Source organism: Panicum hallii, chromosome 6 (assembly GCF_002211085.1).
Source record: "Panicum hallii strain FIL2 chromosome 6, PHallii_v3.1, whole genome shotgun sequence".
NCBI lineage: Eukaryota > Viridiplantae > Streptophyta > Magnoliopsida > Poales > Poaceae > Panicum > Panicum hallii.
This window is the reverse complement of record NC_038047.1, coordinates 16,758,104-16,776,281: the sequence shown is the minus strand read 5'-3', so window position 1 is coordinate 16,776,281 and position 18,178 is coordinate 16,758,104. Positions and strand designations below refer to the sequence as shown.

The window sequence follows — 18,178 nt, the reverse complement described above, 5'->3', positions numbered from 1 at the left end:
ACTTCTGACACTGGATCGGAACTTCCGACAAAAGGGAAATTCAAAATTAAACTTGAAACTGTAGAACCTGGCTGAACCAAAAGTTGCACAACGACACTAGGAGACTTCTGCAGGTGATCTTTGCAAGCACAACAACTCGAGTACGTATATCGGCACAAAACAAACTCTAGATCAACAAGAACTAAATAAATGCAATAGCACAAGACACAAGAGCTTTGTTCCTGAAGTTAACTCCAACTAAGGAAGCTACGTCTCCATTGAGGAGCTCACAAAGAGCCAGGTCTTCCACTAACCCTTTACCTCACTCAATCAACCACAAAGGAGGATTGAGTCACTTACTATGTAATCCATAAAGGATGGATAATAAAAACTTCTCGGGGCGCACACACACGAGAAGACACTCAACCGGGCGACACCAAATAGTTTAGAAGTAAGCTTCAAGAGTAACAAACATGAATCGAGTCGATGAAGATGCTTCAAGTGCCTTTGATATGAACGTGGCTACCTTCTCATTCAAGTGCTCAAGTCTTGCAGCTCAATCTTGCTCTCACCGAAGCCCTATCTCGAATCAACTTAAAGATTAGCTCTTGGAGGGATTGGGGAAGTGTTTTGGAAGCTCAAGGAGGTGTTTTTCTTGTGTAGGTCAGCAATAAATGAAGGAGGGGCTGAGGGGGTATAAATACCCAAGCCCAAAAACTAGCCGTTAGTGAGCTGGTTAAGTGATTGTCGGAACTTCTAACACAGGGTCGGATCTTCCGACCCTAATTAAAATAACCGGCTGAGGACCCCCTGTTGGAACTGCGGAACTTCCAACCCATGGTCGGAACTTCTGACACACACTAAGACAGTGATAAAACTAGATGCACAAGTGTGTGATTTGTGTCTCTCTTGGGTAGTTAGCATCTCAATTAAGCACTTTAACATCTTCAAGTCACCTTCTCGTATCCCTCTTAATAGTACGGTGTCTCCTATACTCAAATTCAAAATATAAAATAAATAAAGATCTTCTTTTAAGCTCCATCACCGTCTATTAAGTAAATTGGTGTCTTTTTACGCAAATATTTTATTTTATTAAATTTTAACCTATCCATAGCTTGATAAACATATTAGCTCCTTAATTATGCATGTCATCAACACCAAAACCCACTTAGAGGGCCAAATGCACTTTCAATTATGGGTGTAAGTACCCCTTCAGTAACGGAAGCTGCGCGTAGTACTGGTCGGAAACCAGTACTCAGAGTACTCGGATTGTTACTGGAGTTATGGGTGTAAGTACCCCTTCAGTAACTGAAGTAACTGAAGCTACACGTCGTAGTACTAGTCTGGAACCAGTACTCAGAGTGCTACTGGGATCATGGGTGTAATGCCCCCTTAGTAACGAAAGTTGTGCGTAGTACTGGTCAGGAACCAATACTCGGAGTGTTACTGGGATTATGGGTGTGTGAACCCCTTCAGAAGTCGTCTGGAGCTACTGTCTGCGATGAGACTAGTACTCGGAGCAGTTATTGAAATTTTCCATGATCTTGTGGAATCTTGCAGCAGTTGGTGGTAGCAACCCCCAAATGATCCTTCTAGACTATTTGTGGCTGAAACTCCCAAAGTTGATGATTTTTCCACCGGGCAATGCCTTCGTACGTCTAGCAGTAAGGGTAAAACCGTCACGGGTCTTAATGTTGCACGAACTCAAGATTTCTTGGCCATCAGGGTGATTGTGCTTGACGCAGAGCGGACACTCCTTGTCTTGGGTGAAAAACAAAGTTACTAAACTAAATCATATACTTCCATGATAGAGTGGTTTAAATAGGATTTTTGGGTTTACATTTGAAAACCCCTTGTTTCAGGGATTTCATCCCTGAAACAATGGTTACGTAAAAAAATCCTTAGAGAAACCGCCTCGAATCGGGTCTTAGTCTTCGCGTGTGTTGTCAACCGAGTAGCTTTGTCACCTTTCTTCGTTGTTTCTTTTCCCAGCCTTCCTGAGTGGTGGAGCTCCCACTGCCCATCGAAGATGGAGGCATTCAAACATGGAGTGCATAGCACTTGGATGCCATGGTCAGAAACTGTGGAGGGATTTCTTGAAGCGTTCTTGTGAACTGAGATTCTTCTTCCCTTGAGTTGGACGTTCCATCACTGCGTTATGGGTGCCCGACTTGCGTTTCCGGGTTGAGCTCAAGTAGTCTTGAGGAATGTGGTAGTTGGTAGGGCTGTAAGCTTCTACTTTTTGCATGCTCTTGTTGCCTGGAAATGATGATATTGCGAGCATCCCGGCCGACGTTGATGATGTTGTGGAGATCGGTCATAGAAAAATCGTAGAGATTGCCAAGCGGCGACTGCTGCTGCTCCGTGATGCGCTGCCTTCGTTCTGCGCTCTTGGCGTTCTTGAGCCTACGACATTGCCTTTGGGCATTGTCCTCATCTTCTGTCTTCACGACGTTCGTGGCGTCCTAAGCAAGGTCAGGTAGCTTGTTGCTGCTGAAGTTATCCGTTGTGTTCATATCATGATCAGGAGTGTCGGAGAAGTAGTCGTCATCGTTGATGTAGTAGTCGTTCAACTGGACTTGCTCTGGGCTTTCGTCCTCCATGTGCTGGATTTCTGAGATACAGACCATGAATGCCTCTCGATCCGGCGAATGGGTTCCTGTTTTTGGGGCAAATAGGCCTTCCTCCTCGTCGGAAGACGTGAGGGGCCTGCCTTCTTGGAACGAGAGTTCGCCGGGGTAAGTTTCGGAGCATGACGGGCTGAGGTCATGTAGTTCGGGGGGTTTCGTGCCCTCCCGGAACACAAGCCTGCCCGACAGGGTTGATGTGATTTTCGGACCGTGGTGACCACCTAATAAGGGCGTGGTGACTGCCTAATAAGGGCATAGCGTTGTTGTCGAAGTCTGAGAAATTGTCGAAGACGGGAGCCCCCCGACGTGCGGTGGCTTCTCCTTCTTCGATCTTGAGTAGACAATCCAAGTCCTCCTCTAAGTCGGAGAGGGACTCAAATCGCATGGCCTCTTGGTACACGGCGGCCGCGTTGCGTAGCCCGAACGGGAATCAGGTACACCCCTCCTCTGACCGGGTTGAGTCCGATTGGAAGAGTCCTGGTGCAGCACGAGTTGAAGTCACGTCAAAAACGGACATCTCCTTGAGTACAACACTGGTGAAGTCGAGCACAGCACTGGTGAAGTCGAAAGATCCATCGAGTTCTCCGGTGGATGCTCGATGAATACCCCTACCTGGCGCGTCAGCTGTCAGTGTTTAACCTCATGCCCATCGAGGGATACCCCGAGGTGATGGATTGTAGGTAGGGTGTCGCCGAGATCAGAAATTCGAAGGTGCAAGGAACACAGGATTTAGACGAGTTCGCGCCGCAGTATGCGTAATACCCTACGTCCTGTGTGTTGGTTAGTATTGCCTTAGGTGTTGATGTGTTTCGAGGGGGTTCCTGCCCGCCCTTATATAGTCTGGGGGACAGGGTTAAATGAAAATCCTAGCCAGATACTAGATACGAGCTCATAAGTCCTACTCGGGTAGTTTTCTTCTGTTTCGATTAGTTCTGCTCGTATCCGAGTAGTTACAACAGGGATATGGGATGGAGCATGTGGTATGGGACGTGCCCTGTCCCATATTCTAGAAAGTCTATACCAAATGCGCAATCCCGTGGCTCCGAATCTGACACGAGCATTATGGCATCACTAAACCCGGATATTCAAACTAGAACGATTTTCTCATAAAGATATATATCTTTTATTTAAGCTAAAACATTTTGTTTGTGAAGATACAACTTATATATATTAAACATATCATCTTTCCTGTGGGGCTAGGACGCTTTCATTAAGATGGAACAATATTTATTTAAGGTAAAAAATTTGTGATAATGTGTTATCTCTATATTTCAAGAACTTCGCCTTTGAAGAATTTGTTTCATTCCTTCACTCAATGTTACAATGTCATGCAGCGCATGATGGGTTGCAAGGTTCATGCACATGGCTTTGTTTTTTTGAAAAGGATGCACTTGGCTTTGAGCTGGCACCCGGCACCCAACCGAGATACACGCCAAAAGAGAGGAGCACAAAAAACAAAGCCCGGATGCATGGCAGCATCAGCATGCACTTTATCCCTCCTCGTCCACACATCCAAGCTCAAACCCAATCCCTTCTCCCTCCACTCTTCCCTCACCCAAAAAAAAAACGGAAAAGAAACAGTCACAGACAGATACAAGCAGCAACAATATCCAAAGCTAGCTAGGAGCAACACATCAACATGCTCAAGAGCAAGAGCAAGTGAGCTGAGCAAGAAGCAAGCTCTGCCAAGCAGACGCCAACCATGTCGACTTCCATGGCCACCACGCCCGCGACGACCCATGCCGTGGCGCGGGCACCGGCGAAGCCCCCCACGCCACGGCCGTGCTGCAACCACCTCCTCCTCCTCCCCTCCACCAGCCACCGCCACCGCCGCGGCAGCGTCGTGGCGCGGTCGGCGAAGAAGAAGAACCCGTGGCTGGACCCATTCGACGACGGGCCCGACGAGGAGTTCGACTACCAGGGCATGTTCGCCGGCGGGAAGCAGGAGGAGGACCCGCGGCCGCCCGAGGACCCGGCCAACCCCTACGGGTTCCTCCGGTTCCCGCAGGGGTACAACCCGGAGCTGGACAGCCTCGCGTCCAAGGTCCGCGGCGACGTGCGGCGCGCCTGCTGCGTCGTGTCGGGCGGCGTGTACGAGAACGTGCTCTTCTTCCCCGTCGTGCAGATGCTCAAGGACCGCTACCCCGGCGTGCTCATCGACGTGGTGACGTCGGCCAGGGGGAAGCAGGTCTACGAGATGTGCAAGAACGTCAGGTACGCCACCGTCTACGACCCCGACGACGACTGGCCGGAGCCAGCCGAGTACACGCACCAGCTCGGCATCCTCAAGGTACACTTGCTGCTTTTCTTGGGCTTGCAATTGGGTCCTCTTCCTCCATTGCGTTTGTAATAACAGAGAAAGGTTCAATCCTCTGTTGCGATTATAATCAGCTAGTGACAGAATTCGATGAGTGATTGTGGAAAATAGGCACAACTTTTTTGAAATTTGAGTTGCTAAACCTGTCCACTTTGTGCTGCTCTTAGCTTCGTCCCGACATTTTGATTGGCTGAACCTCGTGACGTTGTTGCTGCAAACTTGCAATTGGCAGAATAGGTACTATGATTTGATCTTGTCCACGAGGCTGGCCGGGATCGGGCACTCGCTCTTCCTCTTCATGTCGTCGGCGCGCGACAAGATCGGCTACGTTTACCCCAACGTCAACAGCGTCGGCGCGGGGCTGTTCCTAACCGAGATGTTCAAGGCGCCGACCACCAACCTCTCCGACGGCGGATACCACATGTAAGATCACCATTCGCAGCGCAAAGACCATGCCCGGCCGTCTGAATGTTCAGACAAGTTATATGTGCCAATTTTGAAACTTAAATTCAAGTAACAGGACGACTCTGTCAGGTACAAGGAGATGCTGGAGTGGATCGGCCGGCCGGCGAAGAACGTGCCCCAGCAGCCGACGCCGCCGCTGCGGGTGTCCATCTCCAAGAAGCTGCGGGCGTACGTGGAGGGCAAGTACGACAGCGCCGGCGTCGAGAAGGGCAAGTACGTCGTCGTCCACGGCATCGCCTCCGACTCCGTCGCCAGCATGAAGTCCAGGGGAGACGACGACTGCCTCCTGCCCCTCGCGCACTGGGCTCAGATAGCCAAGGAGATCAGGTGCGCCGTTCGCTTCCCGTCGTCATACCTTGGCTGGAATTGTGAAGCTGTGATGTGAAGTGACCAGTGAGTGCTCACACCATCTTTTTGGCAGCTCTGACAACAAGGGGCTGAAGCCTCTGTTCGTGATCCCCCATGAGAAGCACAGGGAGGAGATTGAGGAGGAGGTGGGTGAGGACACCAACATCCTGTTCCTCACCACCCCAGGCCAGGTATAGGAGGTTATGGACCCATCTGTCCACCCTCCATGAAAACTTCATACATTGTGGAATACAACATTTCAGAGATGACTCTTTGAGTTCTTACCATGCCTTGTCCGACTGTCTGTCAAGCTCACCTGCCTCATCAACGACTCTGCCGGCGTGGTCGCAACCAACACAGCAGCCGTCCAGCTCGCCAACGCACGCGACAAGCCATGGTGAGGAGGAAACTTACCATATCTATCAGTGTCTGCAGTTCTTGGTTCCTCTTCCTCATGCCATGCTCTGGTCTTTGTTCTTCTTCCAGTGTGGCTCTGTTCTCCTCGGCTGAGAAGGCGAGGCTGTTCCTGCCGTACATGGAGGACAAGGGCAGCTGCACCGTGATCACGTCAGCGACAGGGAAGCTGATCGACATCGACGTTGAGGCTGTGAAGAAGGCGGTGAAGGACTTCGAGCCTGCTCCAAGCTTCGCATTGGCAAAGTAGCTGCTGACAAGATCATCTCAAATTGCTTTGTACATAGAAATTCAGAGAGAATGTATATGAGCAACAACGCTCACAACATGATTCAGTGCATCGTGCAATTTCAATTCAGATTTCAGCATGAAATGCAGCTTATGGATTACTAAGATATAAGAGGGACTTCACACAGAATGTTGCAGCGATTGCAACTGTAAATACCATACACAATGTGCCTTCTGGTGTCATACCGATAAATAAATCACCATATCTCAGATCAGCTCTGCAATAAATGGAACTTGAACAATACAGCACACAATGTTCTGAAGAACAACTCCACACGTCATCGGGTCTCTTTGTTGCTTAGCCTCAGGTAAGAAATACAGTACCTATACACACTAGGGATCGAAAATCTATACAGGTACACGACCAGTCATGGGTTCCAGAGCCTAAATGTTTCCTCAAATTTTCCCCCGGTGCTCCACAGAATGCCGAACGCCAACCCTCACCTCATACACAAGCTAACACAATAACAGACAACCAACAAATATCACAGGCTAATACGTCAATAGAATCACCCTATCTCAGCAGAATTCAGCTGTTTTGGACAGGAACTGCAGAAGAAGTTTCTTTCAGGACAGAGTTCTTCATGTCCTCGGAATTAGTTTTGATGCTGAGCAGTGTTTGTGCAGATTCAAGTGCTTTCTCACCTCCGAATTCCAAAGTAGTTTCCTTATCAGACTCACCGTAGGCATCCTTCTGAGTGATGGTTGGGGGTTTCTCATCTGATGTTGTGGTTGATGTGTTGGGTTGCTCAATGGTTGCCACTGGTGGACTGATAGCAGACACAGGTATGCTGTTGCTTCTAAATGGTTCATCATGGTTGTGTTTACCTTCATAAGTTACAACGATATTGTTGACATCATCTGGTGCCTTTTCCACATGCTTACGGACAGGACACCCACCATGTGTGCAGCGATAATAACTCCTGCATAGGTTGGTTCAGAGAGCAATTTAATTAAAACAGTACCTAGTAAAACAGGACATCGGCAGAACATCATAAACAGGGGTTTGGGGAAGAATGTGCACTGAAAATTAATGTACTAGTTTCGCGCACATGAAACTGATAGCCATATGCCATCACAAGTATCTTAGTCATGTCCAATAACAATTGCCAACAGGAATCCGTAGCATGAGGCAACCGCATTACAGCCAGTCCACAATTAGTTAGTTGAGACTTGTTTGGTTAGGGATATATTAAGAGTTTGTAGGAAGAAAAGGTTTAGGGTAGCTCGATGATTAAGTTTGTCAGGCTATATACATGCTTAAGGCCAATCATACTGTTTAACGCCTTGCCAGTGTCATCTCCCTCACCATGGACAAGAAACCAGCCAAGGAATGGCTGGTGACAACCCACACTATCCAATCCATTCACTGCTGCATGGCCATGACAGATGTTTACTAAATTTTGTATTTGAGCCACAGTACAGTTAGTGAATTTCTACATTCATTCTTTGGCAAGTTTTCGTTGGCAATTGGCAACTACTTGTATCATGATAGTGAGACTTTATACAACATATCACCAAGGAAAATGCATCTGTAACATATTCATATGGAAGCTATTATAGAAGACAACTAACAAAAATGAGCAGGGAAAATTGGACACTTAAGACATATGTGATCATACCAACAGAAACAATGCACAGATTGGAACAAATAATTAAATGACTTATTTTCAACCACAAACCCACAGGGAGCACCAACCAACAGAGATGAGTGCTATCACTTTTAGTTTAAGTTGTAATACAGAACATTGAGTGCACAATGGAGGTCCAACACCTGGCTCCCAATGCGTCTCCACTGCCCATCTAGCAGAACAATTTCCACAGCTCAATGCTGATATACAAACACCCATTCCTCTAAATTACCACACAAAACCACCCTCATATTTTAGTTGAACCCAAACTCGATGAACATTGCAAGTGGAAGAACTCATATGATCATATTAATATGTACTCCCTCCGTCCCAAAATAAGTGTAGTTTTAGAAGTTGGGCACAAGAATTAAGGAGGGGTAGAGGAGAGAGATAGAGAGAGAGTTGTATTGGAAAGCGAGAACTACACTTATTTTGGGACAAATTTTGAATTCTCAAACTACACTTATTTTGGGACAGAGGGAGTATATACATAGCATGAAGGGTTAAGGGATCAACTCCTCGATTCCTGGTCAATGGGATAGCTGACCAAGCATTATATAGAGGGAGGAACATACCCTTTTCTTAGGTGCAATAACAGGGAGGTTTGTGTAATTTTAGAACAAGTAAGAATAAAATGAAATGGTACCTACATAGACTAATTAGTTATGGACATCAAATAACAGTTTATCCTAATAAAAAAAGCTTGCTCATTACAATGATTTCAAAAGAACATGGGTGATGGCAACAAAACATGTAACGAAGATAAAAGAACTTTATCACTAACACGATTAAGACTTCATCAGCATCTAACCCATAACAGTAGCCTGAAGCTTGTTGAAAGATATTTGCAGGAACAATTGGCACGTGCATTCTTAACAACAGCAGCATAGAGAGAATGGGTAAAGATCCTCAAAAACTAACAGTACACAATACTGATTTTAAATAGGATGGTGTAAAATTGCTCTGTAACTGTTGTTATTGCACTAACAATAAAGAGCGGCTTCCCACCTGGGGTTTGGATTTCCCTTAACAATTTTCTGTCCATACTTGCGCCATCTGTATCCATCACTCATCTTTCCAGCCTGCACAATAATCTTTTGCTCTCTAACAGTTCTGAGAACTGGGGTTAAGTTAGGTGCTGTGGTTTCAATCACCCTGCTCAAAGAACATAACAGAAACAAAAGGTAAGAAAAACTAATTAACATAAACATAAACAAAGCAAATAGTGCAACAGTATAATGACCTTCGCTTCGGCACGGGTTCTGCACTAGGATGTTCATCTTCAGATTTGTTACCAGCATCACCTTCGCAATCACTCGAGCAAAAGAGCTGCTGCTCACAGGTTTCTGAGACAGCAAAATGGTCTGATTTACAGGTAGGTGTACTGGATTCTAAAATTTCTGTATTCACAAGTCTCAACGTTTCACCTCCAGATGGAACACTAATAGGAGTCACCTTTTCTTTTGCAAATCTAGTTTTTGGAGGTGGTTCATGATTATGAGCCCCTCTATAAATGATTTCCACGACACGGCCATCAGGGCAATGCTCAACCTTCTTTTTAGCTGAACAACCTGAACTAGTGCATCTATAGTAGCTCCTGGAATTCTCACTACTTTTCACCTGCTTCTGGCCATATTTCCTCCAGTTGAAGCCATCAGCCACCATATTTACAAGGTGGGGTGATTTTGGCTCCGATGAAAATGGCTTGTCTGCTAATTGTCTACAAACATTTCCTTCAGTTGACGGTGATTGCTGCAGCGGCACTATAGATCTTGGTGTTATATAAAATGGACTTGATGGCGCTTCTGAACATGTAGATGTGGTCGGGGATTGCAAGTGCATTTGTGCCTGTGCTGTTACACTTGCCAAAGCTGCTTGATGTGTCATTGCAAACTGCCCCTAAGATTAAAAAAAGAGAGAAAAATTTACAAAATCTAAGTAATCCACCAAAATAAAGCACTATATAGAACTGGAGGAAAAATACGATAACATGCACAAGACATGACAACCAAGTAGCAAGCAGTGTATTTAGCAATGCCTTATGTGGCACGCTATAAGTAAGACAGCCTAATTACCAAATCCATCAATGACAGAGATCTGACAAACTCAAATATGAGCGAGTACTAATCCACACACACACACAAAAGAATTCAAGATATTGGGATATGTTGAACAAGATTAATCCAGCATTTTACCACATGAAACAGAAGATGACCCAGTAATCTGAAATGCATGGACTCAACTCATGTATCATCTTCATGTTTAAGGAGAATTACTAGGAAAAGGACATGCAGATTGCATTGTAGGATAACAAAGATACTACTACCTTGCATAAGAACTTCGAATATCATCTATAATATAAAGTTGGGTGCTCATATAAAAAAGGAGTGCCTGGATTCAAGGTCCCAAAAATTCGGTAACCAGTAATCGACCAACCACCGACTTAGAGGTAATTGTATGGTATAATGGGAAATAGTTTGGCCTAACCGCTGATTTTACAGTAAAAGGGAGAGGCAGCCATTCGTTTTACATGGTTGAGTATAGCCAATTTTTAAAACACTGCCCGGTTTGCTGTTATGTTACACTTGAAGAAACTACAAACTCCTACAGAAACTGTTAAAGTTTTTAGTTGTATTACTCTTCTAAGCATGTTAATGTGTAAATATCACAATTTTAAAGCGAAAAATCCAATTAGAGGGTTTGCTTAAGTTTGTGTTTTGTTAGTTCTCCTCAACAACAGATAGTCCTCCCTAGTTAACAATTTATTCACAGTCGAGTGAGATTGCAACATATTCAGTCGCTTTGTTATCATCTTATACAATCCTAACACCTTGTAGTGTAAAGGGTTAATCTTGAATCCATGTAGGGCTTCAATCTAAATATGTTGCAGGAATATCACTGAACTGTCATGAATAAATTATTAACTACAGAACTGCAATATAATTGCAAGGCCTATCAGAATAACTGCACAAGAACCTATGGATACTACGAACTCCAAACTGCTCGTGTTACTACTACATTTTATTATACTTCTGATTCAGTACGAAGGCTAGAACACAGACCAAGTATCAGTTTGACCACACGTGAATTAACTACAAGGGCACCAATATCAGAAGATGGTAAAGCAATAGAACTACAGCAAATAGAAGATCTCTAGCAGTACGCGGCTGCATATTAAAGTTAAAGCACGACTTGCAGCATATTACACTCAGCATCGCACCAGTGTCAATCCTCCTCTATATTGTATTGCCACGACATCTGTAGTTCCAATCTAGCATATACCTAAAACTGCATATATGCGGCCAAAATAATTCGCACCATTTCCAGCACTGGCTATCACAGGTGACATCATATACTGTGTTTAACATCAGTTCTAATCGTCTAACTAGGATATGAATCAAGTATCACTTTGTCGACAAACAAATCAGCTCAGAAATGTGCGCTTAGAAACTTCATCCACGGCCTATCGACAGAGAAAGATATACTCTCAAAGAGTGAGGAAAGGCAGACGCACTGCAAAACCCGAAGGCGCTATGAAGCACGGCACGGCCACCACCGGCACCGCGAGGATGGGCGTCTCCGCGCTGGCCCCGGCCGGCCGCCGGGTCGGCTTGACCTCCTTCTCCGTCCCCTCCACCTTCACCACCGCATGTACCTTCACCTTCCCCTTCGCCTCAGCCTTCTCCTTCGCCGCCTCCTTCTCCTTCGCCTCCTCCTCCTTCATCTTCTCCTTCCCCTGCTTCTCACCCTTCCCCTTATCCTCCTCCCCCCGCTTCTCCTTCGTCTCCGTCGTCTCATCCCCCATCCCCTTCTCCACTTCTTTCCTCTCCTTCGCCTCTGCCTCCGCCTCTTTCTCCCGGTTCTCAGCGGGCGGCGCCCCGGGGGTCTCCGGCGGCGGGCGCGTCTCCACCTCGGCCGCGGCCGCCTCCTCCTTGGACTGGCGCTTCTCGTCGACCAGACCCCCGGGGGGCTCCGGCGGCGGCGGCCGCGTCTCCTCCACCTCGACAGCCGCCGCCGGGGCTGAAGGCTTCTCTCTGGCCGGCGCCGGCTCCGGATCGCCGTCGGCCATGGAGGGAAGGTGGGGCAAAAGCTAGGGTTTGGAGGGCCGAAGAGTTCGAGAGGTGGGTGAGGAGGGGAAGAGGGGGGGGAGCTTTTTGACTGACATTGACCGCAGCAGAGAGGGAGTAGTAAAAGCCGGGGGTGGAGTGGAAGAACGGAGCGGGAGCGAGATGACGGAGGAGTGACGGCCGTTACAGTTACAAGGGGACGGCACGGACGGGGTAACGGCCGTTATTTACAGAAGAAGGGGTCATCGTCGAGGACTCGAACAGTTAAAAGCATTCGCCGCCACTCCGATCGACAAAATTCCCTTATTTGACATTAAGATGAGTTAATTCTTTCCGTAGTTCTGAAAAATTTCGCTGTCTATCCTAAATTTAATCTTTATTCCTCGTATGACACTGCCGTGAGTTTGATACATAGATGCCGTGAGGTTGATTATGAAAAGACTGATTTGCCCCTCAAATCCATATGAAGCTATTTTTCTTCTTATTTTTTTTATGTCAATCGGGAGTAGAATTTCCGTTGGAACAGTCTTTTGAGGGGAGGCCAGGGGCCCCCACCAGCCAGGGAGCCATTTGGGCTGCAAGTCAGGGAGGGCCCGGCCATGGCGCCGGCCCCGATCCCCATAACTTGCGCGCCGCCGCCCAAGGCAGTCCGCGGCCTCTGTGCCGCCGGCCTTTGCGTCCTTCACTCCGCCGGCCATGACACCCATCGGGCTACCATCCAGGAAGTCACCCATCGCTTGGAAGCCCTCGGCCATGGCGCCCACAGCCTCTGTGCCACCGGCCTGACTGCTCGTGGCCTTCGCACTACCAGCCTAAGCGGCCTCATTGCCGCCGGCCCTTCACCCTGCCATCCATGGTGGCCATCAGGCTAGCCTAGGAGCCCCTAGCCATGGCGCCTGTAGCCTCCGCGGCGCCGGCCTAGGTCCCCGCGGCCTCCACGCCACCGGCTCGAGCGCCCACAGCCTTCCCATTGTCGGCCCTTCGCTTCGCCATCCATGGTGCCGCTCGCCGGCTTGTGCCCGATCTACAATTTCGGTAGGAACTAGTGAGAGAGTGAAGGAGACCGGAAGAACAAGAGAGGCAGGAGGGAAAACTGGACTGGAGATGGGGCCTACGAGCTTTGTCGATGGGGTCAAGTGTGCTCAAGGGCAATTTCGTCCGTTTTTGCATTTTTTGACATGGGTCCGGGGAAGCTAAGTGAAATATGAGATGCAATGGAAGGCAATTTCATAGGAGGAATAAAGATTAAACTTGGGGTCATATAAGGCAACGAAATTTTCCAGGGTCAAGGAGGAATTGAGTAATCTTCTGATGTCAAATAAGAAATTTTCTCCTCGTGAATCGTGGCTAAGCAAGGGCAATCCTGATTGTCGGAGGAAATCTCCAGCTGGGTGGCGGAATGCACCCGCCTAATCCTAGTTAAGGATAGGTTTGGAGGAGACTTAGGAGCGCTTGATCGGTGGGTGGATAAACGCAGGAAAGATACAAGGATTTTAGAGTGGTTCGGGCTGCCGGAGCGTAATACCCTACGTCCACTTTGGTGTTGTATTGATTGTAGTAGTATGGATCTTGCAAGCTTGTAAACTTGTGTGACTATATTCTAAGGGTGCACGCTGCCTTTTATAGTCCAAGGGAGGTGCTTACACTGTGCGGACCCCGACAGGTGGGCTCGGCCAACAGGAGCCTGTTCTATGAGAGATATGGAGATCTTCATCTCCAGCTCCTCTCTGTAGTCCTCTCGATCGAGAAGCTGATGTGCGTATCTACAGCCAGGATATGGCCGTGTGCAGCCTTGTCTGCACAGTGACTGCTGTCAGTGTTATCCAACAGTGGAAGCCGCCACTGTTGGGTCAGGACCCTCTGACAGACGTAGAAGCTGCGCTGACCCTGCCGCGCCGTCGCCCCCGCGCGCACTGTTACAGCGCACGCCTCAACTCACCTGCAGCAGGCCATCATTACTTACGCGCGCGGCGCCGTGATGGGACTACACGCCGTCTGCCCGCTCGCAGATCACAGTGACGCGCCGTGTCGGTAACAGACGGGCTTATCGTGGTGTTGGTTGGGCAGACCATGCTTTGACTTGGGTGCGCGCAGCCCACCTACCCGCATTTAATGCGGTTGTTGGGCTGGCGTCCCGCAGAGGGCCTTCTGCCACGGGCACGTGGCAGGGCCGACCCAGAAATCGCCACCTTGGTGGCACGTGGCGACGCCGGACCCCTTCCCGGAGGAAGTAGGAGGGTCCGGGCCCCCGAGGCCAGCTGGAGAGACAGGCCCATAGGGGTCTGGCTCCCACACGTGGCGGCGCCGGACCCCCTGGGGGTCCGGGCCCGTGGAGGCCATCCCCAAGTGCCTTGCCCTCATAGGCACGCGGGGGGCGCCGGACCTATATGAGCTCAGAGGGGAGGTCCGGAGACCACGGTCCCAGCTGCCAGGTCCGGACCGTACGCCCCGCCTCCCAGAGGACAAGGGTGTGGGCTTGGAAAACCCTGTTTCCACTAGGGCGGACAGTCTGTCAGGTGACTTCCAGGCGGGCTAAGTCGGCGGAGATGCCGGTCTCCTCGTAGTGGGCTACAATGGACTTCTGGCCGTTGAGCAGTTCCTCGGCGATGATGGAGGATAGGCGGTCGAGCATGTGGTGGCGCGCGTCCACCATGATGCGCTTGGCGCACACGCCGGAGCCTGACACCATCGCGCCTTCCTGTGAGGCGACAGCGAGACGCTAAGGGTCTGGACACCCTAGCAGGAGGTACCCCTATCTGTATGTACCGACACTGACCCTCCACCTGAGCTTATTTTTATAGCATTAAATATGTTGCCATATAAACAAAAAGTTGAGGTGGCATGAAAGTTAATAAAAAAAGGGAAAAAATATGAAGAAACTGTTTCTTATGCAAGAAACTATATCTATGCAAAACCAAGAAAAAAGAAGAGGTGACAGGGAGAAGAAAGGAGAAAGAAGAGATATGATTGGATAACAATTTATTTTAAAGAAACTATCCTTTGGAGACATAATTTTTATATGTAGTATTTATATGACATGGAAAGTATAGAAACTACTAGTACTGTCTTGGGTTGGGATCACCTTAATCAAGGTTCGCTGTGACTTTACATGTGTTTGATTGATAGATTAGGAGGGATGGATGATCCTATCTTAGTTTTTGGATGGAATAAGATAAACTATTTTCTATTTGGATAGGGTCGGTTGATTCTATTTATGTTTGGTTTGAGGGATAAAAATAGGATGAGATGATCCTACTTGTTTGGTTAGAGGGATAGGGTGGGACAACCGGTTTCGATAACTGGTGAGATTACCTTCTCCCTCTCATACCTTCTCATTTTCTTTATCTCAAATGATTTGTCCATATAAATGAGTTAGAATTGATAGCTTACATTTTTACGCATATTCAATGAGTATACTTTTTTTACAAATATCATGAGCATGTATACAATGTAAATATGAGTAGTGTATATGCATCACACATTTGTTTCATATGGAACCAGCACTGCATTGTGCTTATTGATACAAAGAGACCTGGTGGCAGCTCCTTTCCTGGTTTAGCAACCTCCTTTATAGCCATGGGAAGGTTCTCAGCAACATGTTTGAATGCACTAATCAGCCCTTTAACTATCTTGGCCTTCTTGGTTTTGCTTCCATTTGATGTAGCTCCTTAATTGCTCACCAGGACTGCTAGGCCCATCACTCACACCTTTGCATTCCCCTTTTCAGTTCCAACATCTTTTGTACCTAGAGCTGCACCTGAATCCACTACAAACTTGCCTGTAGGCATGATGTTCCCAAACTTCTTTCGATCTCAGCATAGTTCTCAAGAGCCTTTTTTAAACTCAACATCAGCCTTGTGATACTATAATGGAACTAAAATTAGTTGCCAAAATATGGTAAGAAGATGATCAATTACCATGATATAGAATATGGGATTAGTATACCTGAGTATGGTTATTGTAGTACTCAGCATCAAGTGTAATAATGTAGTTATCTTCATAAAATCAAGAATCACTTAACTTCCTAAGTACAGTTATCTTTGCAAACTTTCTCTACCATGTTCTCAAATGATTCTTGATCTGCTCACCAGTGCGCATAGTGTTGAATTTTTCATTGACAACCCTAGCACATGCATTCAGATGGACTTTCTTAAATCCCTTTGAAGTCTTAGCACCACCAGCCACCACATTGGCAAGCATTTTAGCATGAAAGTGGACATTGCTGATGTCCATGTATCATGGGAATTAGTTCCACCAAGTCCCTCTCAACTATGTGATCCATTGCCTACCATGAAAACACAAAGAAATTAACATTTTCAGCACCATTGAATATCCTTTATAACTCATTTTCAACACCATACAATCGAACAATAACAACTAATACAACCTTACATATGAAATATAGCAACCAATATGTCCTTACAACTAGGACTAGACAACAAGCTAGCTCGGCTCGGCTTATGCTAGGTCCTTAAGATATCGAGCTGGCTCGGCTCGGCTCGGCTCATGAAAAGTTCGAGCTAGCTCGTATTAGCTGACGAGCTCCATGTACGAAGAAGTTGGTCAGCTCCCATGGCCTTTCCTCGAGACCAGCCAGCGGTAGCGCGGCGCCCGCTGCTTGTTGCTTTTCTCAATTGGATAAAGGAGGGGCAAAAGATATGGATGAATTGGTGCTGCATTGTTGATTTCGAGAAAGAAGTTGCTAGTTGCTTGTTTGCATCTCAATTGAAGAGAGAGGAATTGATAGGGAGAGCGAGTTTCCCTGTTGGGGGACTGGTAGACGAACAGGAATAGAAGGACGGGCCATGCATCCACGCCACTAACGGAACACAAACAGCTAGCGCGTTGGGATCCAGATGGGCTTGTGCGAGCCCATCTCTACGACACTATGCCTCGGTCACCAGGATGGAGTTAGAAGGATGGGCGAGGGAGAGGACAGAGTGCAGCGCCATGACGATGAGTTGATGACTCGCTCTGCTGCGCCGTCGCCTGTGGTGGCGCGAGACGAGAGGAACGGAACCAGAAAGGCAGGGAGGAGACAGAGTGGTCTGTAGGGTTAGCGTTCAGCTTGTTGGGCTCCTGTGTGATAGGCTGGGCGGCTTGCATGCTGAATGCTTGCCTCGTTTTGGCTCGTGAGCAGCTCATGAGTTGGCTCGTAAAATTAACGAGTCAAAACACCAGCTCGTCTCCTTAAAAAAAAAAAGCCAAGCTAGCCACGAGCCGAACGAGTTAACGAGCTATGAGTTTTCTGTCCGGCCCTGCTTACAACTGAAATACATTAAGCAATATGTCCTTACAACTGAAATACATGAAAAAAATATGGTCTTACAACTGAAATACAGCAAGCAATACACATTGTACAAATGGATATTAGTTAACATTGTTGCTTTAACGGTCTGCCCACATCTGATCAACAATTGCCTGCCTAAAATTAATCATCCTGGTATGCTCACTTGCTTGCCGGTGTATGTTGTAGCATGGTTATAACTTGGCCAATTAGTATCCTCTAAAATAAACCCATCACTCCCATATTGTATGATCCAATTGTGAATGATATAGCAAGTAACAACAATGTCTACATGAGTGGGGAAAGGGAACAAAGGAGTGGCGTTGTTGGCTCGAGAGAGAGAGAGAGAGAGAGAGAGAGAGAGAGAGAGGGTTCCTAGCCCCGCCGGTCGGGGTCATCAGCTCTGTCAGTCGGAGTCCTCGGGCGGCCACCGTCCAAGTCATATCTCGCAGAGTGGCCGTCGCGTTCCGTCCCTATATGTCATATTCCGTCGGTCGGGGGGTAGGCGGGAGCCAATAAGTACGGCACGACAGTCACATCCCGTCCCTGGTGCCACATCCTGTCACTCCATCGTGACGGAGGCGTGTCCATCTTATCATGATGACGTTGCGCCCCATTCCTTCGTGAGGATGGGTAGGTGGAATAGCGTCCCTCTGCTGTGGCAGCAAGGGGGGCTGTAGCTCCCGTGGAGGGGGTGGTTGGCCTTGTACGACAAGTTGACTCCGGCATCCGCCCTTATCCCCAGCACCTGC

The 18,178-nt window shown here is 47.7% G+C and overlaps 2 protein-coding genes across 3 annotated transcripts; one reads left to right on the top strand and one right to left on the bottom strand.

Moving 5' to 3' along the window:
- Window positions 1–4,158: 4,158 nt before the first annotated feature.
- Window positions 4,159–6,550, top strand: LOC112896575 (photosynthetic NDH subunit of subcomplex B 1, chloroplastic). The gene is made up of 6 exons (XM_025964593.1): window positions 4,159–4,899; window positions 5,159–5,349; window positions 5,461–5,718; window positions 5,813–5,930; window positions 6,051–6,136; window positions 6,226–6,550. The coding sequence occupies exons 1-6, from the start codon at window positions 4,312–4,314 to the stop codon at window positions 6,401–6,403; spliced, it is 1,419 nt and encodes a 472-aa protein (XP_025820378.1). The 5' UTR covers window positions 4,159–4,311; the 3' UTR covers window positions 6,404–6,550.
- A 105-nt stretch (window positions 6,551–6,655) lies between these two features.
- LOC112896574 (probable WRKY transcription factor 32) lies at window positions 6,656–12,235 on the bottom strand. Of its 2 annotated transcripts, none has more exons than XM_025964591.1 (4): window positions 11,587–12,235; window positions 9,316–9,971; window positions 9,081–9,227; window positions 6,656–7,364 (listed from the first exon to the last, which is right to left on the bottom strand). In XM_025964591.1, the coding sequence occupies exons 1-4, from the start codon at window positions 12,139–12,141 to the stop codon at window positions 6,971–6,973; spliced, it is 1,752 nt and encodes a 583-aa protein (XP_025820376.1). In that variant the 5' UTR covers window positions 12,142–12,235; the 3' UTR covers window positions 6,656–6,970. The 2 variants fall into 2 exon arrangements, with proteins under 2 accessions (XP_025820376.1, XP_025820377.1); XM_025964592.1 differs by having other exon boundaries at window positions 9,316–9,965.
- Between the last annotated feature and the right edge of the window lie 5,943 nt (window positions 12,236–18,178).